General features: G+C 37.6%; 1 protein-coding gene and 1 long non-coding RNA gene across 9 annotated transcripts in view; one reads left to right on the forward strand and one right to left on the reverse strand.

The window, feature by feature from the left end:
• Nucleotides 1–2,066: 2,066 nt before the first annotated feature.
• Nucleotides 2,067–26,074, reverse strand: part of RBMS3 (RNA binding motif single stranded interacting protein 3) — a 911,371-nt gene continuing 887,363 nt past the window's right edge. For 5 of the 8 annotated variants that reach the window (XM_060781878.2, XM_060781880.2, XM_060781882.2 and 2 more), the window contains 3 exons: nucleotides 14,773–14,853; nucleotides 12,565–12,692; nucleotides 2,067–10,273 (listed from right to left, as the gene is read on the reverse strand). In XM_060781878.2, the coding sequence (XP_060637861.2) occupies nucleotides 10,267–10,273; nucleotides 12,565–12,692; nucleotides 14,773–14,853 (216 nt within the window). In that variant the 3' untranslated portion in view covers nucleotides 2,067–10,266. Of the gene's footprint in view, nucleotides 10,274–12,560; nucleotides 12,693–13,739; nucleotides 14,383–14,772; nucleotides 14,854–26,074 lie in introns of those variants that run through there. The other 3 variants (XM_067470220.1, XM_067470221.1, XM_060781881.2) reach the window with 2 other exon arrangements.
• Nucleotides 24,847–26,074, forward strand: part of LOC137097390 (uncharacterized) — a 7,719-nt gene continuing 6,491 nt past the window's right edge. The window contains exons 1-2 of the long non-coding RNA XR_010910190.1: nucleotides 24,847–24,909; nucleotides 25,437–26,074. The exon at nucleotides 25,437–26,074 is cut by the window's right edge and continues 433 nt beyond it. This is a non-coding gene — a long non-coding RNA (uncharacterized lncRNA). The remainder of the gene's footprint in view (nucleotides 24,910–25,436) is intronic.

Consider the following 26,074-nt stretch of genomic DNA (forward strand, 5'->3'; position numbering starts at 1 on the left):
ATTGTCGATGAACTATAGAGATCCACCTCAGCCTTTCCTTCCTCAACCTTTGCTTCTCAAAGCTGCTCTTACTTTCCCCCTTTGCCCTTTTCATGTTTCAAGGAGGTGGGCTGCTCCAACAGTTAAAAAGTCGAGATTGCTTGATTGTCTGATGGAAGGAGGAGAAAATCTTGGCTTTGAAAGCTATTAGTTGTTCTTGGCTGGAAGGCACACATTTATTGCACTGTGCCTCCAAGCCCACCCCCGTGCTCCAGCCATAGGGTCTAGATCACGTGAATCAATTAAACCTTATTTATTCATACGAACACACATACGCACACACATATTATTCTTATTGCTTCACACCACACCATCTTTCATTCATTCCAGTCAGTACTTATTGTTCTTATTACTTTACACCACACCATCTTTCATTCATTCCAGTCAGTACCTGTTAAAACAAGAAACATACAACTTATATGCTTTTATTTTTTTTATTGAAAGCTTCATCAAAGAAAAGAGGGTTTAAACCTAACATCCACTGATCTACAGAAAGCCCCAGGAGCGGGGACATGGCAGCTATTAGGAATGTGGTACAAATTGAAAAAAATGCAAAAAAGAATGAAAGAAAGAAAAAACAATCTCCAGCAATACAGAACTTTTCATGACATTTTGAAACATTAACACAAAGATGCCCTTACAAGTCAGAACCATAATTCCTTTTTTTGAGGGGAAGGGGCACAGGAACATACCATTTTTAAATGGGAAGTGCAAACTAGATTCCTTGGCCACATTTATTTGATGAAAAGTTACCGCCTTTCAGAGCCCTGGTTTATTTTAAAGGTGATATTATTTTAATCACATAGAAGCCTTTGCATTCAAAACAGGGAAACAATATAATGTTTGATGTATGAAAGCTTGGAAACTGAATTTTATTACATAAACGTATTTTAATTAGGTGGTATTTATTTACATGAAGCTATTACTCTATCTTTTGAGAAGAGGGCTGCTCTAGAATGACTCTTTAATCCAATCTGCTTTTGCTGAGCATAATTTCAAGAAAACAAATTGACATTTTCCTTATCCATTACGATAATCTGTGACACAAAACCATATTCCATGGAAGTATAGGTTGACTAGACTCATGATGTGCCTTTGCCAATGAAGCCACCTGAGAGTTCTGCTTTAATTGACATCACTGGGAAGTTCAAGTTAGGAAGTAGTCAAGACCAGGCAATAACTACCATGAGTGAAACTGGTTGTGATGAGCAGAGCAAGGCTATTAGTATTACATACTTCCACATGACCAACTGCATCCAGAAGGAACAATGTCATTTCTTTGTATTAGTTAGGAGTCTAAACTATGTGGCTTTTTGTTTCAATTATAAAAATGCTTCTTCTCCTTGAAGCATGAAGTTTTGGACCATGGTTTTGCACCTAGATGCCCAGTAGCAGCTGTAACTATGACACAATTTGGGCCAGTTTAGTCCAGTGCATCAACTGCATCCATTCATGGACTAGGGCTTAGTTTACATCTAGTTTGGATTATGGCAACGTGCCTTATTTGGGATAACTTTAAAAAGTATTCAAACATGACAGCTGTTTCAGAATATAGATGTGAGATTGCCGATGGATGTTCACTTACAAAGAAGAATTGCACCTGTCCTACAATGGCTGCAAATATTACCTGTTTCAATTCAAAGTGTTGAAACCATGCATGGTTTCAATTCAGGATAGTGGGTGGATCTCTACCTCCAAGACCAGCTTTCTTGCACCCTGACATCCTGTGAACCTTCTCCATGTTCACACATGATAGAAGAGCAGCTAAAGGAGACAACAGAAAGTGTCCAACTGAGACAAGGTTGGCACCCTCTCTAACCATATTTCAACAAATGCCAACAGATTTCTTGTTTGAACAGAGGTGTATAAGCACCAAAGGTAGCAGAAAATACATTTTATATAAGTAAATAAGGCTGGCAGCATGTTCATTTCAGATCTCCATTTTCCCATTGGCAAAGACACAGTGTGACTGGAGTCAACCTAAACTTAATTATGCAAACAAAGTTAGCCATTTGGCACTTCAGGGTTTGTTTGTTTTTTACTAATGACTGTTTAAAATCTGTCACAAGTGCAGTATTTCTTCCAAAGTGAAACATTTTAAGTAAAAATTACTGCTAAAGTCTGACAAAGCCCCTTCCCTTCAGTTTTTGAAAGTACTTAGCTCTTAAATGAAACTTCTTTTAGGTTCAAGGCCTAGCTGTAAATGAGAAATAACAGCAGATTGTTCACAGCTCCTAAACAATGATTAGGGTGGAAGAACCTCAAATGTAATAGCTGTCAAAATATAAACTCATTTATGTAAACACAAGTATTTTAATCTCCACAGAAGCAAACCTGACATTCACTTTACAGCATTTGTCATACATTTCCATTTATTTTCTAAACAAAGAACATGTCAGTAAGTGAAAATACTGTTTCTTTTCTGTTATCTGAGGTATGAAGAAGACTTTGAGACTGGAATCCACTTTAGATGATATGAGAATGAGGTATGTTTTTTTTTCTGAAAGAGAAATAACCTTCTTTCTGATATTTGAAAATTCTTAAAACCTGATGAACAAAATTTATTTATTTATTTGGTTGAAAAACGGCTTCTCTAACAGATAGGAAATGTCATTTGGAAGATTTTTGCAGTTTTCTCCTAGTATTTGAATGTCCCACAGTATTCCAGGAATACAATTCTGTGAAGAAATACAATATTTCAGCACAGCAAACATGTTTTTTGCTCAAGGAAGTATATTTCTCTGCAGAATAGCTCCTTTGGAACACATGGATACAAGAGGAATACTGCACTGATATATTTGTTTTCTTCCACAGCAGGGAGAAAATAATAGCAATTATTCATCTTTGCATGCAAGGACAAAATAGTGAAAGATTTACATCCTTACTCCACAAAGAATAAAAAGATATGCTCAATTTCCAATTCTCTTTCTTGCCATGTATGAACATGGGTGTTTCCATGCATAATTATGGTATGTTTTGTTTGAAATGAAACAATTCACCCACCACTGTAGAGGAACAAGCTAGCATAAAAAAGAGGTTTTTTGAAACATGCAGCGTCCTTCTCTTTCCAACTCCACCACACTGCTAGAATATCCTTGGCTTCTGCAGAAGATTTGAAAAACCTTTACCTCTTTCTACATCTCAACCAATTTCATGTTAAATAAAGCCTTGAAGCGAAATTCTGGCCATGTATGGGTATAACACAACTATCTTCAAATCCCGTATTTTACTTCCCCACCATGTGGATGACCATATGATGTTAAGCCTGTTATCATACATTTAACATGACTTTTACTAAATAGGCAATTATCCAAGAGATGGTATAGAAACCTGTTTCAATCATTTCAGCCTCAGCAATACCATGAAGAAAGGAGCATTGCTGATAAAGCCACCTTCAGGCTTAAAGTTATGAACCAAGGCAACTTTTTTTTTTGCATTTCACATGGTTCCTTCAATTCTATAAACATAATTTAGTGACATATTAAAAATAAACTTTATTACACTCTAGGCATTCTTAAATTTGCTGATTTTGGTAGTCATACATAAATAGCCTTCCTTGATATTGTTAATATAAAATGAATAATGCAACATTAAATCCAAGGCATAATCCCACACTTGCCTGATCCCCAGATTTTTTTTCCACAGAAGTGGAACACAGCTGTAACAAATATAACATGACATGAATAAATTATTTCTAAAAATGTCCTAGTTCTACTGGACTTTCAGATCCACTAACCAATTAGGGTGCAGAGAAGCTCTGCCAGAAGGAAGCAACGTTTGCCAATTGAGGCCTCCAGAAGAACCTGGAAAAAGTTCTGCTGGGGCAGTTTAACATTATCCAATTATACCATAATGATTCCACTTCAAGTGCCATGACAACATCCTTTGGAATCCTGGGGTTTATGAGTTGAAGAGGCACTAGATCTCTCTGGCTGAAAATTTTAACTATCCCTCCCAAAACTGCAAATCATAGGATTCCATAGAGTGAGACCATGGCAGATGAAGAGATATCATAGCACACCACTTATCTAATGTGAAAGGTGTTTTCCCCTTTGTGCTAGCCTTCCTCAAATTAGCTTCTTTTCAGGTAAGGAGCAGATTAAAAACCCTCCTAATTTCTTTAAAAGAATGTTGTTCCTTCAGTTACACCAGCCTGGAGTTGTTAAAATCACTGGAAAAATCAGTTTGGAAGAAAGCTGTCCTCAACTCTTATTTAAACTTGATGTTTGGCAGTGGTAGATCATCCACAATTTCATTCTTCTCACCCTCACTTGGGATTATTCTGCAAGCCTCTAGTTAATTTAGAATCTTGCAGATATGAATCTCCTAAACAAAAGTCTCCCCAAATGAAATCCTATATGATAAACTGTGTAACTTTTAAAGCCTGTTTTCAGTATGTTAGTCCTACCTCTTACCTTTTTTTCATAACACCTCATATTCATAATCATGACTGAATACTTGTCTTAAATGAATTTGGAATACATCAGTAGCTGAAAGAGCACACAAACATCAAGCCATCTGCTGTAGAATAACACCTCTATTGCAATTTAGTCAAGGCACAACTCAGATGTTATCACAGTGGAAGGGAAGCAAGCAAAAAATTGCTTTTTTGTTACCTGTTTCTGTGCTGCCTTGTAAATCATAGGTAACCTTAACCAGTTTCCAATAATGTACTAGAGCCAAGGTTATCAGGTTTAAAATACCAGGATCATACTCATGTGGAAGAACAACAACATTACCAGCTATCCACTCAGCTTATTTTTTTCCTCTGTGAATTTAGAAGTCGTTCTCTCATTACCAAAGAAAAATAATGACAATACATTTTGTCTGGAACAAAATATTGTTGCAAGTTATCCCAGTCATCATGCAAAGTGTTTGGAGTGGCGTTCTCTACAACAGGTTTGCAAAATCATTGGTTTTGTAGAGATGAATATGCCTAAAACAAGTTTGTTGATTTGTTTATACTCCTTTGAGTACCTGCACTTCAACATTTAGCACAGTATAAACTGGTTATTTCCATACTCACAAGACTCATCATCATCCTGTTGATGCGGCAATTACCAGAGGATGGATGCATGGGTTGTGATCAAAAGGAAGGCCTATGAACCATTGCTATGTTACTACATGATTCTTCTGCATTGTTTTTATTTTCTGACCTACAAAGTAGATTTTGAGGTACAGAATGAGTTAAACCTTGGAAGAGCTGAAGTATATTAATGCTTCTAGTTTATTCAGTTAGTGGTGATAAAGAAATATGTGCAGCAGAATGGTAGAGAAACACAGAACCCTGTAAATTGATTAATAAGGGGCCTTATTTTCTTGCAACCTGCATATTATATGGATGCCAGTTATTTCTTTTTACCATGAATCTTATTCCTTCAAATGGTGAGTCACTGTCAGTGGTGGCTAATGGTTTCTATGCTAGAGGGGCAGTAACTGCAGTAATTTTTTGAGCGCTGATAAACCCCAATGAGAAGAATCCAGAACTCAGCGTAATCCTCTCAATTTGAGACTTATTTCTGTGCAAAAATTTGTGTGCAGAAAACAGAATTTTCTGGATAAGAAACAGATTTCATGTGCAGAAAACTCTTTGAAAAGAAGAAACTTGTTTCTGTCTGAAAAAAAAAAAGTTTTCTGCACACAACCACAGAATAAGTCCTGAATTGCAAAAAGGGGTTGAAAGCTACACAACTTTCAAAGACTTTCTTTCAGTGGGAAAGGAATTGCTGAATTTCAGTGGGAAAGGAGGTGCTTATTTCAAAAAGATTAGTGAAATAGCACTTTAAAAAACTGAGTCAACAAAACCCTTTAACTATTAGTTAGACCAAGGCTAAAATTTTGAAATATGCATTCTATATTTGGGCTGGAAACTAGCAAGCACAGTTAGTTGTGCAAGCAAACCTGTTTGGTGCTCTTTCCTAAAATAGCCCTTTTATTTCATTTTCTAATGGCACGCCACACTGTTCTCTACTGGAAAACTACTTTTTGAATTTTGGAATGTTTAAAACCATGCCAGTTTATCATTTGTGATCCTTTCACATTACATAATTATAGTAATATAGTTCACTTTAACAGCCATGGCAATATCCTATGGCATCCTAGGATTTGTAGTTTGGTGAGGCACTAGAGCTATCTGACTAACAGATCTAAATACCCCGTTAAGCTGCAAATTGCAATATTCCATAGCATCCTGTCATGGCAGTTAAAACAAAATATAGTACTATAATTGTGTTGTCTAAAGGAAACCACGGTGTAAAAGTTATGTGTTGATGAAAAATCATAGTGCTATACTTGGAAGCCCGGGTAGATAAAGAATTCATGCATGAAGAATTTTTCCAGAGAGTGAAAAATATTTTGTCCAGCTTTATAATTAGGTTAGTACAATGCCAATGCATGAGGCACCCAATCTTGAAAACATTAAACAAAGATTCTGTGAACAATTACCACAGCACCATAGCCCCCAATGAATAGGAGGACTTATAATTCTAAAGTGAATAAAGCTGTTAATAAACTATTTTTTTGGTGGGGGGTACATGGTCACATTCAGTGATATCATGCAGGAATGCAGTCCTGGACATAGTTACAAAACAGTCTTGAAGTTTTTAAATGAATTGTTTGTGCATCAAAGTGGATTTATCAAAGTAGAGCTTGAGAAGTCACTTTTTGGTTTACAATTCCTAGAATCTGCCAATATGACTGGTGACTCTCAAGGTAATTTAGGCAAGTTCTGTCTCAAATGGTGAGACAACCCATTGGGGCAGAGGATATTTCATTATTTGCTTTTTATTAAAGGACAAACTTTGCAAAAAAATCAAAAAGGAAATTTTTAAAAAATAAAACACAAAATGGTTGAATGCCTGAAGCAATGGATACAATCTATTTGTTAATTTTTGATGATGATGGATGAAGAGGGGTGCTTGACTTTCAAGAATAATCCCACTGTGATAGCTTAATCTGATCTGCTGAACATACCTGAACAAAATGATCAGAATTTATAAATAAAGCAGCAGAGTTCCGAATAGACACAGGAAGGTACCCAGCATTTCCATCAGCCACATGGTAGCTACCTTGCAGCCTCATTGTCAACAGCAATGAGACTTTTCTTTGCGCCAAACTAGAATTTATACAGAAACAATAAAAAACCAAACACATGCTTCTTTCATATCCAACAGCAATGTGCCACAGAAGGATAAACCCTATTTATATATAGAAGAAAAAAAGGTAGAAAATAAGGCTTGCTTGATTATTTTTAATACATCACTCCAATTGACACTTTGTTTTCTGGAGGAGAAAAGAAAAGTGATACTCGCATAAAGAAAACAGCAATGTCAAAGCGCATGAAAGAAAGGAAGATGCTAGAGATCTCTGTACATAATATTGACACCCCCCTCCCCAGTGCTGTGTGGTCCTTTTCACCAGAAAAGTTAACCTGTAGTTACTGGATCCCACATCTACATTTAGAATATTTTCCAGGTAACCAAGGCCTCTCTTGTTTGTGCTGGTTCACTAGGTGTTATCCTATTTCCTTTTTCCTTTTTAATGTTTAGCAGCCATTTGTTCTGGTAACCCAACCCTATCCCCACCAAACCTAGGATAACTACATGAAAAATAAGGAAAACCTTTTTAGAATTCTTAAAAAAATACTTGCTTCTTTTAAAAGTTATTCAAAGTAACCACAGATTCTGTGCACAAACCCGACAGTGCTCCTGCACAACCCTCTTTTCATTACAATTGATTTTTTTTGTGGTAGGTTTAATTGAATCTGGTTAATTCAAAATAAACCTGTTAAATTGTTTATATTTTATCTATCTATTTCTTATCAATATGGTTACCCTGTTCTGAATATACCTCAGTCACTGAAATGACCCTTTCATTTTCCTCCAAATGTAGGGCCATTTCAATATTTTGGTTCACTTTTAAGTGCTTCCTTTGCTAGATTTTGTTGTCTCTTATAAAGGATGTTTCCTCATGACAGGTCTAATTTGGGGACAGAAGTCTCTAGGAGTTCCAAGTCCCCTTTTCATGAGCACGATGAGGGACAGCCCCTGATTCATGTGGCAAGGGGGAGGGTGAGTTCTCTCCATGAACCACAGACCACTCATAGAGCTTTTACAATACATAGCTTCATTTTCTTTAACTAGTTCTTGCAAGGAAGAGATTCCTAGATTCTTGTACCACTTTTAAATTCAGAAAATGTAGTGGAGTGTAAGGGAGCTGAAAATGAATGGAATGCACACTTGGAAAACTTTCCATACCTTGCTGGCAAGATCTGGAGGTCCTTTCTCCATGGCCAGCCTGTCTCAAAACTGTCACTGCATGATATCCCTCTCTCATTTTGAAAGGAAGGGACACAAGGTGCCATCTTTTAAATCCTCCATATAAAGACTCCATATAATATTTTGCTTTTTAAAAATAGGTTTGCACTGATTCAATTTAATTACTATTGTCTTTTGCCTAATCAGAATAATTTGTGATTGTCAGCAAACGTATTAAGACCACAAAAAGCCAGTTAGTATAAAGTGATTGTTAACTTCGTGCTTGCATGAAAGAACTGTGAGCCACCTTAACATTTTCTTCTTGCACAGGAGAGTGAAATGAAAACACCAAACCTCTCTTGTCATTGGTATTCTCTAACTAACTTGAATACAACACCCAAATACAAACTGAGGACTACTTTTTCTGGTCCTGGAAGATGAAAAAAGAAGAAATGGGCCTGGGATGCTATGAAGAAGGAAGACAGTAAGAAAGAAACTGGACAATGCGACAAAAAATGCAACAAAGTTAAAACATGCCTGGGTAGAAGAGCCGGCACCCATATATCCCTTCATGCTGTGAAATTCTGCTAAGCGGTGCTAAATGCCAACTACTCAGATCTTTCCATTAGAAGCCTAAGTATGTAGGACGCAAAATACCAGTGGAAGATAGTTTAAACAAACATAAAAATACGAACTGGTCCGGCCATGTAGGTCAAATAAAGATTTTTTCTTTTTAAAAAAGAAAGAAAGAAGAAAAAAAACCCTCTATCTTCTGGACTTCGGTAGGGTGTCATTTCATCTTTGGTATAAAATAGGCCATCCATAGGCTGCATTTTGATCACAACTAGGAAAGACTACAGAAATTGTCAACAATTTCTTCTAGCTATTGCTTTTTTTGCACTTTTTTTGACCATAAGCTCCTATCTACGTAAGTCCCCCTCCCCCCAAAAATGCTTTTAAGCTAGGTGTTTGCAATGTGACAAGCAAAGCAGACTAAAAACTTTTTTAAAGCTCATAAAAAAGACTGCAGATAAAAAGCACTAATGCTTTTGCCAGCGATCACGCTTTGTAAATTAAAAAAATCTCCATTCTGCAAGAAAAAAACCTGCATTCCTTAAAATGCAAGTTGATCCCCCTCCCCACCCCATTCAATAATTTTATTGTAAAACACTTTAACCTTCTATATTCTTCTCTGTCAACATGAAGAAAGTTCATTAAAGTCTTCTTTTTTAATTCTTGAAGTTGCCACAGTTCCTTTATCAACAGGTTTTCTTCAAAAGAAGAAAAAAATCATTTTCTGGTAAACTGTACAGTTTATCATTTTGTTGTTGCCGTTCATCTAAAAATTCAGTCTCTTGAGCTTCATCCCCAGTTGATCCTGGTCTAATTTTGAATTCCTTCTCCTTTCTTTCACCAAGACGTTGACAGCTTGCCTTGAGAGCCTTTGACGTCCTTAAAATTAAGGCAATTAAGATTCAAGATAAACCTTACCTAAACAATTCTTTTTTAAAAAAAAACATAAACAAAAACCCTAAATCAAAGACACATTTGAATTCAACAAGAAAGGGGGAAAGAATAGCTGGATTCTTGAGGAAGATCATTAGTTTTCATCTCAGCCTCCTCCCTCGTGACATCATTGGTTCTCTGTTGTTGTTTGGAAAACAGAAACAAATTATCTACACTTGCAAGTAAATTCTGAATTTCAAATGTTCATTCAGATGAAATATCAACCCAGTGTTTCGCTGTGGGTCTTTTATTCTTTAATAAAAAAATAGCAAAAATAAAACTATCAGACTACATGACTGAACAATTTGCACAGCACATAGAAACACTGTTTTGTTTTTTGTTGGGTAAGGTAGAAAATGAAAAAGAAAAATCTGTTGACGCCTGTGCAAACTGGAAGCCAACTTCTTGTTCAATGAAGTTTCTCTATTCAAGGCAAACTTTTCAGAGCAACATTTTTCAGTCCTGTTTATTGTCTGTAAAAACAAGCAAAATGATCAACAAGTCAAAATAATGTAGAAATACATCTTTCCCATTTTTTCTTTTTAAAAAACCACTTTTCTTTAAAATGTATTCCTCTAAACATGTCTGGCCTTGGGAAAATAGAGACACCATTGTCTTCTCATTGCATCCAATGAAAGCAAAATTGCATAGGAAGACAGCAAACTGATTATGGGTTGTTCAGTCCATTGGTCCCTGTAGTTCAGGGAAAAACAAATGGAAGCTGAAAAGCACACCTGGTACTGAAGATGACACTGAAGGCAGCCTTCAGGTTTTCTTCTCAGTGCTTAAAACAGAGAAAACAGATTCCTTCAATTTAACTAAAGTGGGAGTGAAATGCGATAGGATAACAGAGAAGGTCACACTAGGAGATCTTGGAGTGCAGCACATATCCCTTCAATAACCTTTAAAATATCAAATGCCCCAAACGTTGGCCAAACTATTTCAAAAATTGGAAGACTGAGGTCCATCAATAACAGTCAGGAGTAAAACAAAACCCCAGTGTGCATATATCCAAATAATTAATCTATTTGTGAGCAGCCTAGGACTTCGTAATCTGCTTTGGCACCATATTCAGGAAGTCCTTCACACAAATATCTCCTCCTGGTTTCATCCAAGTCTTCTTTTTCAGCAACCTAATTCAGGAGGAAACCATTTGTTTGTTGTTGTGATTGTTAAACAAGTACAGTCAAGCATCTGCTCCCCACTCTACAATCATAGATTTACCATAGACTCTGATGTGGCCAAGGGGCCACCACAGAGAAGGCCCTTTCCCGCGTCCCCACCAACCGAGCTTGTGAGGGCGGTGGAAGCGAGAGAAGAGCCTCCCTGGATGAGCTTAAAATATGTGCTGGTTCATATGAGTTCATGAAGATAGTCAGGTCCCGAACCGGTTCCCTTCATTGAATGTGATTTGAAACTGATTTCCTTGAGTCCTGGGGGACATGTACACTGGTGCTTTTTTTCCTCCAGGCCAATCTATTGTGCCAAATAGGCCCACAAAAAGAGTCCCCAAGGGACTCCTCTAACTGCCACAGAGAAAGAAGTCCACTTTGCCCAGGGGTGCCGGAGACAGTTTAGGCACCAGTGGGGGGTCACCCTAAAAGCCACTCCCTTGCCCTCCATGTCACTATGGCCTCTGGCCATGACATGGGACCTACCTTTTTCCTGTCACTTGCCCAGACATCAGCCAGAGGGAGGGGGACAAGGAATAGGAGAAAATCTCCCTCCTCTCCCTTCCCAGCACTCCTCATGGCCCTGGCTGGCATCAGGGAAGTTACGGGAACAGGAAGATGCGATGTCATGACCACTGTGACATGGGAGTGGGGAGGAGGCAAGGGAAAAAACTGCCATTTCATGTCTATGTGCTGTTCAAACCAGGGAATGCAAGATGGCAATGGGGACAGTTGTGTCTGGTTCTGTTTGGGAGCCAGCCCAATTGTCCCCAGTGGCCCTAGGTCAAGGTAAACCCTGAATGCTGGGCCAGAATTCAGACTTTCCCTTGAATTTTACTAATTCAGGGTCACATAAAAGTGGTCTTGCCATGTCTTACAGCAGATCAGCTCCATGCAGGATTTCACCACTGCATGGTTGAGTTTAATTACATCAACCTAGGTCATCAGTGTAGATGGGGTACTGGTCCTGCACTAAATCTATTTTACCATACTGGCTGTCATCACCTTTATTAGACTAAGATTGAAGCCTACAACACAGTTTTGGGTATTGCCTGTGGATGAACAGAAACAATTTGGACAGGGTTTTGCAGCCAATAATGATATCTAAAAATCACCTCTACTAGACATCATCACTGGCTTTTAAACAATGTTACATAAAGTGCCTCTCCGGGAGACCTTGACCTTTCTGGGTAACCTAGATAATAATTTCTTGCCCACAAACAATTGGGGGTGGGGGTGTTCAGAAAAGGCAGATCACTGTTTAAATAAGTTGTAGCCTTCCCCTTTGGCACAGTTTAGAATACAAAATTTCTGCTTTTTCAAGATCGGAAGTGGACTGTTGGCTACTTACAGATTTTGTTCTGTTCTGTTTTACACAATAGATGTGTCCACTCTTGTCTTAGAATGTTGCCATATATGTATCTCAGTTACCTCAGTGAATACATATGCATGTTTTCTCTGGAGCAACTCCTACATAAGTCAATGAGGTTTAATCTCAAGTAAGTCTGCAAAGATTTCCAGTCCTTATCTTTAAAACATAAATAGCAGCTACTCACATCTTAGTGTTGCTGGAATGAACACTATCAACTTACTTTGACTGTTGGTAGGAATATGCAGATGCATGTTCATTGGATGTTTCCACTGCCATCTGTTGCTGTTGACCACTGGTTTCCTGTGATGAAGATGCTACAGTCTGCGGAGAGGTATCAGCAACAACACCCTGAAGAAACGAACAAGAAAACAAAGGGCCTTACTGCTTTTAATAATTGCAGCAACCAATATGAGGAGAAAGTCAGCATGGTCCTATCAACCTCATTATTTCCGTGCAGGTTCACTTATGGCTATTATTGGATGTCAGGCACATCAGAAGCCACATGCTGCTATGACAGAAATGCTACATGTTTAAAAGAGAGGCATGCCATGATCACAGCTCTGAATAGGAGGCCTACAGAAAACTTATTCCTTATAATACTGTGTTGAAATCCACATGCTGTAGATTAGGCTACTAAATTTTATCACATATAAATCATGGCTGGCCTGATTTGGATCTCAGAAAGGGGTTTAATATTCACCTGACAGAGTTGTTTTCTTCCCACCACAGTGAAATCAGAATCAAGCCTTGCCCAAAGACCTTTGTTGGAATTGTGACACTCAAAGTGCAAAATCTATATCATGCTTTGAACTATCATGGAAGGACATTTTGACTATTTTCGGAAGTTGATTAACAGTGCTGTATGGGCACAGAATTCATGCAGCCCTCCTGATGTGGTAGGACTGCAAGTCCCAACAGTGCTAGCTCGTAGTGTCATTGGTGAGGAATGCTGGGATTTGTACTCCAATGTCACCTGGAGGACCATGTACTCCCACCCCTGTAATGATTTTAAAACTGAACATATGTTACTTAGAAACTGACAATTCTTTTTACAAAAGTACATTTTTGCTATTTTGAAAATCATATTAATCTGTGTATTGAACAATCCCTGGAAACATGTTAGTTTGTTCACTAATTTATTTTACTTATGTGTTTCTCAAGAAGAGTTTGTGGACCCTCTGGGTTAAAAATCTTTTGTAGTTACCATTCAGCACAACTGCAAAACAACTGAAGCAGTGGCTTTAAGAATCCAGATTTGTTCTTGTTAGAAGCAGAAATAGATCATAATATTTTTTCTGTTGATGAGGAAGCCAATTATTGTTAAGAATCATTTAGAAACCAAACACAGCTTTTTAAAATGTGTAGCATAGTATTCTTTTACAAAGATTAATGAAAAATGTTCAAAAGGAGTGTTTTGGTTAACATGAACAGCAAAACATGATAGAGAGTGAAAAACCACGGTACTGTGAAGATTTCAAAAGATGGATGAAAGAGAAGTGACACATCCAAATACACAGGGTGCATTGAGGACAACCAATATTTGCAGGCAACAGTGCAGAAAACCTTTTTTTGTGGAACCTCAATATTTATAGTGGAGGTGTGCCAACCTGGCATTTTAAGAAAAGTGTTCTCAGCTATTGAAAGAGTGGCAATCAAATCTAATCTAAAAGAGGCATTGTTTGAAACAAAAGCAACGAGTCCATGCTGTGTCCACCACTTAATCATTGGATGAAAAGTAGACTACAACGAAATTGTGCGGAACTAAAAGTAAATATATGAACTTAAGAATGAACACCACCTTTCCTTCTTTCCCTCAGAGGTCCCTCTTTTTTCCTTTTTGTTTATTTGTCCAAAAGGCCTTATGAAGATGAACAGCAGGAGAAGTCAGATTGTAGTTCTCTGAGTAGCTTGTGGACTACAGTGCTGAGGACATACTTACTCATCAGGCTGTCATCAACAGGACTCAACCCAAGGAGGGAGGGAGCAAATCCTTCATCGAGGATGAAAAAGCACTCAGTCAGTGCAGCATCCCCCAGGTCTGCATATACAAGAGGAAGGTGTCCTGTTCTCAGTCATGCTTTCTGCTTGCTCTTGACTTTCAGCAATCACATATGACATAAACCTTATGCTAATAATAGTGTCATGTACTCCTTTTTCTATATTTTCTTTTCTTGAACCTATTTTTTGATTGGTATCTCATGGCTGGCTTTCATTTCCCTCCCCGCCTTCACCAACTTCAGAAAGTATCCAATGGAATATTCAATTTTGTCACATGGTAAAAACCCAAATGCTAATGAAACTTACATATATCTCTGAGGTGAGTTTTTTTTTAAAAAAGTAACCTAATATGAGATCTCATCATTGCTTACACTGGAGAGTAGAACAAAATGTGCACATTCATGTACAAATACAGATGAAAAAGACTTACTTCAAGAGGGACAGCTGTTGGAGGCACAGGAGTGTACTGGGGAATGTAGGTCCCTTGCATAGGTGCAGCAGCTGTCATATACTGGAAGAAGGGAAATGCAGATTTATTTTAGGAATGTACATATAATGGTACACACACACACAAAAGGCAAATCTAGGCTCTTGTTTGGCTATTGGATTTCATTTCCTGGGGTAATTAACTGAGAAAAAAGGGGAAAATGGAAGAAGACTGCAATATATGACCAAGGCTGCAAGATTACTCTTCCCACAAAAGATGAAAGACACTATAATTCCATCAATAGAAAATGAGCTGTTGAAGACATATGAGTTGATAGTTATGGACACACAGACCATTTTGACCAAGGATAATGCAGCAGAGAAATGTAAGCAAAATTGCGAATCTCTTGTTTCATATTTAAGGAATCACTGGAGTAAGTCACCAGTAATAGCATTTGAAGGTAAGAGATGTTATCAGTTGAAGGAAGCTTATCTTATATAGTCTGAATGATAAATAAAATGATACTAAATTGGGCAAAACAATAAATATCATAATCACCTGTGCAGTTGGAAGCCAAAAAGCCTTTCTTTTCCTCTCTTTTTCTTTTGCCTTTATTATTTTAGGTCACTAATGTGTGTTAATGTAGCTTGTAGTTAATTTGTATAATTCCATAATTGATTTTATGTGTGAGTTCAATTTTTTTAAGAAAAGAAAAGGTCAAAGCCCTGTTTTTAGTGCATTTTCCCAAGCAAAATAAAAATATAATAATATAATAATAAACTTTATTTGTACCCCACCACCATCTCCCCCGATGGGGACTCGGTGCGGCTTACATGAGGCCAAGCCCATGTGGCTTTCAGTCTATCATGGGCTGATAGGAGGGAGGAAATTCCCTCCACAATGGGTCCATACAGCTGGCTTGGTCCATAGGGCATCACTGCAATCCATTGAAGAGGCCCAATATGCCAGTTTAAGGGAATGTTGTACATGAAATAATAACTTAATCAGTGTATTACTTGATGGTTGGAATCTTGTTGGTGTAATGACTAGCATTAACGCACCAGCATAAGTGATGCTGGCAAGAGAAAAAAGACCATGGTCCTGTGGCGGCAAAGGAAGTAAAGCTGGCTGTCCAAAAAAAAGATGTTTTGGTTTGCATTTCATGAGTATCACTCATGGAGTTGCACTATGCCATCCCGATATTGAATACCACTATATGAATGCAATGTACAAGAAATAGAGAATGTACATAACTATCACCTCACTGCACAACAGACAAAGAAAAGATACAATACAAAATGCACAATATATACTGACAAACTACTCTAGGCACATTATTGTGCATCTGCAACATTTTTGCATGTGGAATGCTGTTCTCACTTCCATCACCTGGATATATTCATTTTGTGTTGTTCAAAGAAGTCACTTGAATTGTGTAGCACAACTTATTGGATACCCATATTTACTTGAGTATAATGTGCCATCAAACATAATCCATACCTCAATTCTGAAGGGGCACATTCCAAAAAATGGATTTGTTTTTGAAAGTTGTGCTTTCAACAGCACAGGGACAGCATGTTACGGAGGCAAGCAACATGAATGAAGCTATTTGGGAAGTCATGCCCCTCTGTCAGGCTGAGACTGCCAAACTTGCCAGCCACACAAGATTCCCAACTGGCCTCATTAACGAGGCCTTCAAAACTGGGGGGGGGGGGGGGGGGGGAGGTTGAAGGCCTCGTGAATGAGGCTAGTTGGGAACCACATGGGACTAAGGCGGGGGAGGGGGGCGGGGAGGTAAGAGACCTCAAGGGCTACCCAGGAGGCAGGATCTGCAGCTTAGTGACAGGAATGACTGGGTCACCAAAAGGGTGCTCCTCCTCCTTCTCTAGGTCAAATGGAACCTTGAGGCTACTGCCCCCCTCCTGTCTTGCCTCCAGGATTCTGGGTTCCTTTGGGCCTTTTCACATGCCATCAAATCTAATGTGCACCTCAATTTGGCAATGTAGTGTAGCCAAAAAAAGGTGAGCATTAGACTTGGGTAAATATGGTATATCATCAAAGGAATGCATCACCACCATTGGACAATCATGGAAAACATACAATTACTAGTGTAATACATCAACAGCATCCTAGCTGTTACATTTACCATATGCCACAAGACTCCAAAAATAAGAATGCTGTGGCCTTTGTCTGTTAAACACATTCAGCCTAATATTAGCTTAGGATAAATGTGCACACAGCTTAGGATAAATGTGCACAAATACACACATACAGAGAGCCCTTGATCGACAATGCCCCCTTCCCAAATGCATACCAACATTCTTGGATGCTCAAGTTCTATTAGATATAATGGTATAGGAAAACTGTGTTCCTTATATAAATAACAAAGTCAAGGTTGCTTTTGGGAAAATCAAACTGTGGATGTTTGAATCCCTGGGTGGAACATCTGTCAAAATGGAGGGCTAACAATATATGAAAAAACAATATCTCTATTTATTCAATAATGTGAACAATTTACTTAAGCTCCACATTTCAGTGACTTTGTCACATTAAGCACATGCTGCTCCAGATGAAAAACATTAGTAGTTAGAAGTTGTTGGATTGAGCCCAATGATAGCAGTATAGTCTGCTGATGAAATAATACTGCATTGCTTTTAGGGTTATGGTGAGTCTAGAGATAATGTTAACATTTCTTTCTTCTGAATATATTTTTAAAATAATATTTAATTGATTATATAAAACCATAATCTGCGTGATGTTATCTCCCACATTTGAAACCCTGCAATCTGATGCATACTTTAATCGACTTTAATCAGGGCCATAGTGTAGTGAACAAGTTCCAACTGCCAATCCTGAATAACACCTCCTCACCATCCCTCCCTGCTAATTTGTTAGGTTTATGGAGAAAGCTCTCACTGGCTCGATTGGAATTCTTGTTTCCTCCAACTGTGGAAAGTGAAGAGGGGATTTTCAATGGGTCTAAAAAGGAAGGAAAGGTCTATTACCCTTCTCATGCATGATAATTCCACTCCCATGCCTTGCTATGTTAAAAAAGCCACACCATTAAGAAATGCATTATCTTATATAGGTGGATCCTCAAATAGCTAAACATTTGTGTTTGTAAAAGTACAAAGTCCAGCACAACTGGGATCCTTGAAGTTGAAGGATCTTTTCCTATCTTGTACCTGTCCATGGTTTTAAAAAGGGATATGAAATATATTGGAATTGGCAAATCTGTGACTTTTGCAATTTCTCCATATTTCAGTGATGTGAATTTTGCTATAAGCTGATCAAAACCAAAGTGAAGGGAAATTCTCATTATCCTAGGAATAACATAATTGGAGCCAGTATGATGGCTCTTCAGTGCATGAAAGATAACAACTACGTTTCACATTCCCCAAATGCACTCACTTAAGCTCTAGCTGGTTCCAAATGAACTGATGTTCATGTAAGATATGTCTAGGATTAGAGTCTTCATTCTATCCTATGGCTATTTAAAATGAGAGCAATTAGAGCTCTATAGACCTGAAGGGGGGCAATGGTAGGAAAAAAGAAGAAGAAATGAAACAGATGTGTCAGAGCTTTCCCCTCTTGCAGCTAGGAATGCTAACTTGATTTTCTTCTACGCATGAATTGTTTTTAATTTCCAGGAAGTGTTCTTAGCTATCAACATTAGAAATCCTTCTGAAAAGCTCTTGCCCTCAAGAGCTATAGAAATGTCCTTAATTACAAGTGTTTTTCTGACAGTCTTACAGCATTATTCCTTTTCTGCACTGCTTTACAGAGAAACGTGGCTCAAGGCAACAAATTACTCAAATCCTTCAATGTTCTATAAGTATTAAGTTGTCATATCTAGACATTGCTCTGTTTTCCCACCATCCAGCAGCATTTGGTAACAAAAATAGTCTGTTGTCAGCATGACACCTTCAATTTCTCTTATCTTCAAAGATGCAGAAAAGATCTGTTTTTTTCCTAGAATGTACTTAATTAATTTTAAACCATTTAAAATAAACAGCAGCTTGTTCTGCTGAAACAGACATTAGTAATAATATTTATTTTATTGTTAATTTGAAATATTCTTTCTGCTACCTCTTCTAAATGAACACTGAATTGATTTGTTTGACAAACTAAATTGTTTCACATACCAATAGCAGGATATGTGGAGAGCACACACTGTATTGAAGGTTTTGGAAAACACTCTTGTTTTAAACCAAGAACACACCTAGAGCTTGAAGGGCCACAAATCTCACTATTCTTAGGTTTCTCTGGAGCTCTAGAAAGCCCTACGTTCTCATGACAGCAATTATTTTAGTATAATAGAAGTAGTACTTCCAACTGCCTTTGAAAGATTTTTTGCTTTGGGTTTTTTTCCGGATAAAAACTTGGGATTGACTTTTTTTGGTGGTGCTCTTGAGAGTGGGGATACTTTGGGGATGTCACCTGTAATGCTAATGTGACAATGATGACGGGGATGGGTATACACAACCAGTTGTGTACAAACTATCCACCTCCCTAGAAAGGCTAGGGCAAGTTTTAAGTTATTAATCATTAGCTACAACTATCTCAAGAACTGGAATATGGATCTCCTTCTTTTACTATGCACAGTTGGGACACATAGACAGTGCAAAATGGCCCACTAACAAAATACTAATTCTAGTGCTTCTTTGAATATACATGGCATGCAAATTTTATTGCAACTGGTGCCTTTTCCAATGGGAGTTTTCCTTTCTTCTTTTTTTGTAGAAAAAAGCAGGAGAGATATACTGCATAATCCTATGTCAAGCATTTTGTAATGAACAATGCAGCAATGCAATTATCATGTCACCAAATTGCTATGTGTTTCCATATGCAAATACTTCAAGTTATCCACACTGCAAAAATGCAGATTATTTACTCTCCTACAACTTCATCAATATACCTTGTTTTGATGCAATGTGCTATGGTTTAAGGCTTGACATTCTATACCAGGCATGGACAAACTTCAGCCCTCCAGGTGTTTTGGACTTCAACTCTCAGAAATCCCAGCCAGTTAGGAATTGTGGAAGTTGAAGTCCAAAACACTTGGTGGGTCAAAGTTTTCTCATGCTTGTTCTATGCAATGAGGCATTTGACTGAGTGGCACAGAATAGGAAAGTAGACCACCACCATCATGAAATCACATATCACCCTTCAACCTAACATACTAGAGCAGGGGTCCTCAAACATTTTAAACAGAGGGCCAGGTCACAGTCCCTTAAACTCTGGAGGGCCGGATTATAATTTGAAAAAAAAAATGAATTCCTATGCAGACTGCACATATCTTATTTGTAGTGCAAAAAAACCTTTAAAACAATACAATAATTAAAATGAAAAACAATTTTAACAAATATAAATGTATTAGTATTTAAATGGGAAGTGTGGGCCTGCTTTTGGCTGATGAGATAAGATCGTTGTTGTTGCTATGTGCTTTCAAGTCCTTTCAGATTTAGATTGACCCTCAGTGAGGCCTGGGTAAATGACCTTGGAGGGCCATATCCGGCCCTCAGGTCTTAGTTTGAGGACCCCTGTACAAGTGCAATGTACATTTTTAACAGTAATAATCAAGGCATAATATGTAATAAATAAAAAGCCTATGTATTTTGTACAACAAAACTTACCCTGCTCTTTCCTGCTTCTTCCCCTCCCCTGGCCTCCCTTGCCACAAAAAGACTTTTTTCTCACCTCCCTTGATCCCCAGACCCTTTCTGCCTTGCCTTCCTTGCTTCCAAAAATCCTATTTCCCTCCACCGCTCAGGGATTGTTTTGATTGTGCTTTTCCTGCATGGCAGAAGAGGGTTGGATTGGATGGCCCCCGGGGTCTTCCACTGAAATAGTTAAGTTTATGTTGGTCATGCCTGTTATATCTATATATTGATATCTATCTATCTATATAATGTAATCCAATATATAATATATAAACATTTCTTGGGGCTCCATGAGAAACTTTTGCTTCAAAAAGGGCTCTGCTGCTGAAAAAGTTTGAGAATCCCTAATTTAGGATATGAAGGGGTGAGATTTTTATTTCATTTTTTTTGTTAAGTTTGTATTTTTTTAAAAAATACACACACGCACACACAATTTTTGCTGCCTGGATACTGGGGATGAGGCCAATGTCTTGGTATCAAGCAGTGGAAGCATGAACCTGTCAGGACTGTTGGAAGGAAATGACATGGAGTAGTGGAGGTGAGCCACCCTGCTACTGCTGTTATAAAAAGCTCCTTCAATATCTCCATTCTTTTATTCCTTCTCCTTGAGCAAGATGATGACATTAAAAGAGCAGCAGAAGGTGGAAACTGCAATATGTAGCATTCATATCGTACTTTTGTGGGGGTCTTCTATCCTTGACCCCCATAAATGTGGAGAGGCATTTTTTATTCTTTCAGCACTATCAGTATACTATTTTTTAAAAAACAATAAGCAGACAGTTGTGCCAAAGTAATATTTTATAACTAGATGCACATGTACTTGAACACTTTTTTGCCCTTCTGTTCTCAGTTACTTTCTCCATTTCACTCACGATAGTTAAGTGAGGTGAGATTTGTTCTTCTATTGGGATTTTTAAGCATATGGCCTTGATATATGCTCAGGTAGTCACTGCAGGACTCTGGTTATGATCCAACTGCAGCTTATTATGCTCTTACTGTCTCAACTAGGAATATGCCTCCAATCTTTAGCATGCTCATATGTTTCTTCAAATAATTTGTCAATTTATGGTGATCCCATGAATTCATGATCCCATGAATATCATAGGGTTTTCTTCCGCAAGTACTAACCAGACTCCACCATGCTTAGCTTCCATGATCCAATGGGATACGGCGCCTTCAGTACTGGCTCAGTAGGCAAGTTATTAATATATGAACAAAATAATCAGAGCTTGAGGTCTGTCACAAAACTTGAATTTGACTCAAGAGTGCCCTAAATATATGCTGAACCTTGTATGAAAGGTGTGTGCATATAGATGCTAGTAATATTTTTATATTAAAATATGTTACTTCCCCCCCCCCCAATATCTTCCTTATATTAGATTTCTGATAAATAATCGCAATGTGACCATATTATTGGAATTAATCACACATATGTCAGTTTACTCATTTAATTTTATAGATTTTAAAGGAAAATATAAAGTGACCTAGAACTCTGAATCTTCTTGAATATATTCATTAATGCAACTCAATTACTTCTAGAGACTATGGATTTGAAAATGTATTAAAGATTCAGCACAAATGAACTAGTTTAGTACCCTAAATTGACACTTCTAACTTTGCAGATGCATAGCACCATAGCGGTAAGACTGCTATCTATATTACCAGATTCAGTGAAACATTATGGAAGGCACATAACTCTGTTGAAGTAGGTGTGGCAATGGTTGTAGACATAGATTAGGTAAAGTTACTCTATTGTGAAGCCAAATGTATTTTGCTTGCCTAATACATTCAGTTATCAAGAAGACTTGTAAATGGAGTTGCTCCATCTGAATTCCACAGGGTGCCACTGTAGCTACATCAACATTAGTTAGTCTGTGCACCATTGGTCTATGCTTTTTTTTTTTTTTAATCTGAGGAGAACATGTTTAGAAAGTAATTATACCAGACATTTCTCAACATAGGATTTCTCCTTAAGGCACACAAGAGAACTGTGGTCCATGGTCCATTCCCCACCCCCCAAATATAGTCAAATACATGAATGATGAGGTCGAATTGCATCCATGACAATAAAATATAACCTGAAAATCAGACCATGGTGTGCTACATTTTGCATAGATCGGGATGACTATTGTAGATTAATCTTATTTGATGGCATTAGCTGTTTTTAATTTGTCACACACTTATGGAAGCACTCTGCCACAGTATTTCACAAAGAAATAATTATAGTATGAATCAGACATTTTAATCACAATTGATACTTTAGATAGATGGGCTATCTCATAAAAAAACCATATATCTGATTTGGGCTGTTATTTGATCATATTATCATAGCTTATGTGAATGAGAACTAATTGCTAAAAAAATTACTCTAGCCACTGTAGTGCTTTGGGGGACTGAGATGTCTTCTAATTCATGGGACTGGTTTTATCTGTCCCTAGAAACTTACAGCTCACCAACTGCAGCCAGGTGGAAAATGCATACTAAGTCAAGGAGGCAAATGCAAATCTCAGAAGCAAGATCCCTCTGAGCACCAGTTCAATTGAGAATTCACTATTCCATTTCAGACATTCAGAGGGGGTTCAACATCTGAAAAGGGGAATGTGCTCCTTGTCTTTGCTTTGATCATGTGGAATATAAGATAAAGAACTATTTGTGTGGGTTTCCAGGATTCTGATGAGATTTTCCATGTATAAAATACATTTAGAAATAATCCTTAGTTACTACAATCAAGTCAAATACATACTAATAGACCCTGACTTACTTTGGGCCCACTCTTACAGTGTTTGTGCATAAGTGTACATGCATGTGTGTTTGTGGATATATGTATGTCTATTTACACACACACACATTCAGGAAAGGAGAAAAGCTGATACAGCAAAATAAATAGAAATTAGAGCTCTAGAATGATTTTTATGTTTCCAAGGTTCTTTAGAGTCTGTTGATTATTGTGTGCTTAGGTCATTTATGATTGTTGGAAATTACAACCTTCTTTAAGCCTCTTCTAGTTATTTGTTTTGTATATAATCCTGTTGCTTACTTATTGTATGTATGTTCTGGTATGCAGCTTTCTTTCCTTTGCTCTATGTTTTTTCCTGAGAAGTTTTGGGAGGGGCTACAGACAACATGATTAGGATATGAGACTGGTCAGACCTCAAGTTCTATTAGATTTTTGGGCCTGTTTAGACTAACACATGCCTGCTGTTTGTTGTAAGAAATATTCCCTGTGCCATCAGTACAGAAAAACTATCTCGAACATATCTGTAACTGGACTGATAAGTTTGATCCTGTGTATTCTGAACATATGAAGTTGTGAGTAAACCAAATATGTTATTTTTACTAATGTCTACTTCATGTTGACTCTTGAGTGCATGATATAAAACAAGATATTTTATGGAAGAGTAGATGCATTTTGGGGCAACTGAAAACCCCTTCTGAAGCACTGCTATTTTGTGCATTGGCATATTTTCTGTTTCCTTTCTGTTTCCTAATGGGTTTTTGGATGTTCTCTGAAAGATCATACTTTCCCAAAAGGTTATGATCTCCAAATGGTTATGAATGTCGTTTTTAAAAATTGATTTATTTCAGGGGCCCAGTGGGTTTCCATGACTGAGGACTCGTAAAATCATTATAGCATGCTAGCTCTCTTAAGACTTCTTGAGACATCTACAATTTTTCATTAATGCCCAAATTCCCAGTTTTGCACTAACTTAAACTTTTAGTTGAGCTTATGGAAATAGAGTTTAGGCATCTTTTTAAAAAATGGTAGGCAAAGTTTTGCTGGAATATAACAAATATAAAACCTTTAGGTGTGAAAAGTTCTGTGTCTCGTTTTCCACAATGCTAAAAATTTGGGTACTGAAGGGAAGTTTGGTGGGGAGGGGGATTCTTATTGAGGGCAATGCCTTTATTTTTCCTTCTCCCATATCTATATAACAGTTGACATTGATAGTACAAGCACGACCTACTCTGAACATGTATCAAAGGTAGGGGAGGAATAAAGATTGTCTGAATTCCAATACAGATAAGTTCAGTCTAGTTTATAACCTATAAGGATCTTTCCCCCTACCAGTCATTTTCAGATATGAAGACTTCATTCCTCTTCCCTGATATGCAAATCAATCGAAATAATGTTTTCAACATCAACTCACAATGGCAGAAAAATTGAGGTTGCATGACTGAAAACAGCCAGAGGCAGAAGAGTCCATCTCCTGATAAGAACTCTTGTGGCAATGGAATCTTTGTCTAGAGATAAGAGTTTCCCTCTTTTTGGTGGTATGGTAGGGCATTCATTTCACTCCGAAGCAGGTCATTTGCATACACGGCCCCTATGCCTGTAAGTTATTCCCACTAAATGATCAATCACCCATCAACCATTAACCCAGTGGGTATACTCTAATAAGATTCAAGTCACCATCTTCAGTTGAACTAATGGCTCTTGTTCTTGTTATGTTACTGCTCAAAATATTGAAGGGAAATGGTATGGCATTGAGATATTTTGCTACATAACCAATGATTTCTCTGGAAAATAGCTCCAGCATCATTTTGTCCAACCATCCAATACTAACAATTCCAAATTTATGCAGCTGACTGCATTGATGGCCTGTGCTGCTCTCCTCAATCTAAAAGCAAACTTCAATGCTTGGAATGTTAATGCAAAGAAGCATTTAATGAAATCAGGGCTGGGGAAAAGAAAGCACCCTGTTTCTATGAGAAAAGAATTAATCAAATCTCGTTTCAACATTGAAATTTCAGCATACTGATCATAAATAATTGGAGACAGGACTGAAAGAGATACATAACTACCAGAAGAATGCTTCTGGTAAATGCTTGATAGAGAGATAAGTGGGCAGTAGTTGTTTCGGTTAAACATTCATTCGGTTTAGCAATATTTGAAGCAAATTATTTGGGGGTGGATATTTGTGTGTGTAGAGATGGTGCAAAAAAGAGCACATCGCCTTTTTTGATACATGTTATTTTTCTTTCTGAATACAATTTATCTTTCAGAGGGCTCTGAGAGCATCTTCTACATGCTTACTAAGAGACAAGAGTGGAATTTACTTCCAGGTAAGGCTGGAATTGCTACAGCCCCAGAAGGGCAAATTAATGCTTGTCAAACAAGTATGACTTAAGGTAGAACATGTCTTGTCTTTATGTACAACATGTGTGTGTGTGTGTGTGTCTGTGTGTGCTTTCTTTTACTCTTTGATTGGAAATCCCTTAAGGTAAACTGTCTCTGTAGCATCTAGCATGCTGCTGTTCTGCTCTCTCTCTGTGTGTGAGAGAAAGAGTGAGTTCTTATTACAAAGGTCTACTTCTAATGGATTGGATATGGTACTTTTCAATTTTGCTAATGAGAAAAGTTAAAGGCCATTACATTTTCTGATTAAGATCCCTGCAGGAAGAAATGTGATGTGTACATTGCAAGGATGTATGCAATGGAAATACACAAGATGTCCAATTATTCAGATGAAAGGTTGACAAAAGGAAAATAAAAAACTCTTATCCCATGAACAGTACCAGTGAAAAATGATGGCAGAGAGTAGAAACAGAAAATGTCTTTGAAAGGTGAACTATGGGTATCAGTTAACATTATGTTTGTATGATGATCAATGACCAAAGCTGCTATCTGGAAAAATGAAAAA

Source organism: Anolis sagrei, chromosome 6, assembly GCF_037176765.1.
Source record: "Anolis sagrei isolate rAnoSag1 chromosome 6, rAnoSag1.mat, whole genome shotgun sequence".
NCBI classification, from domain to species: domain Eukaryota; kingdom Metazoa; phylum Chordata; class Lepidosauria; order Squamata; family Dactyloidae; genus Anolis; species Anolis sagrei.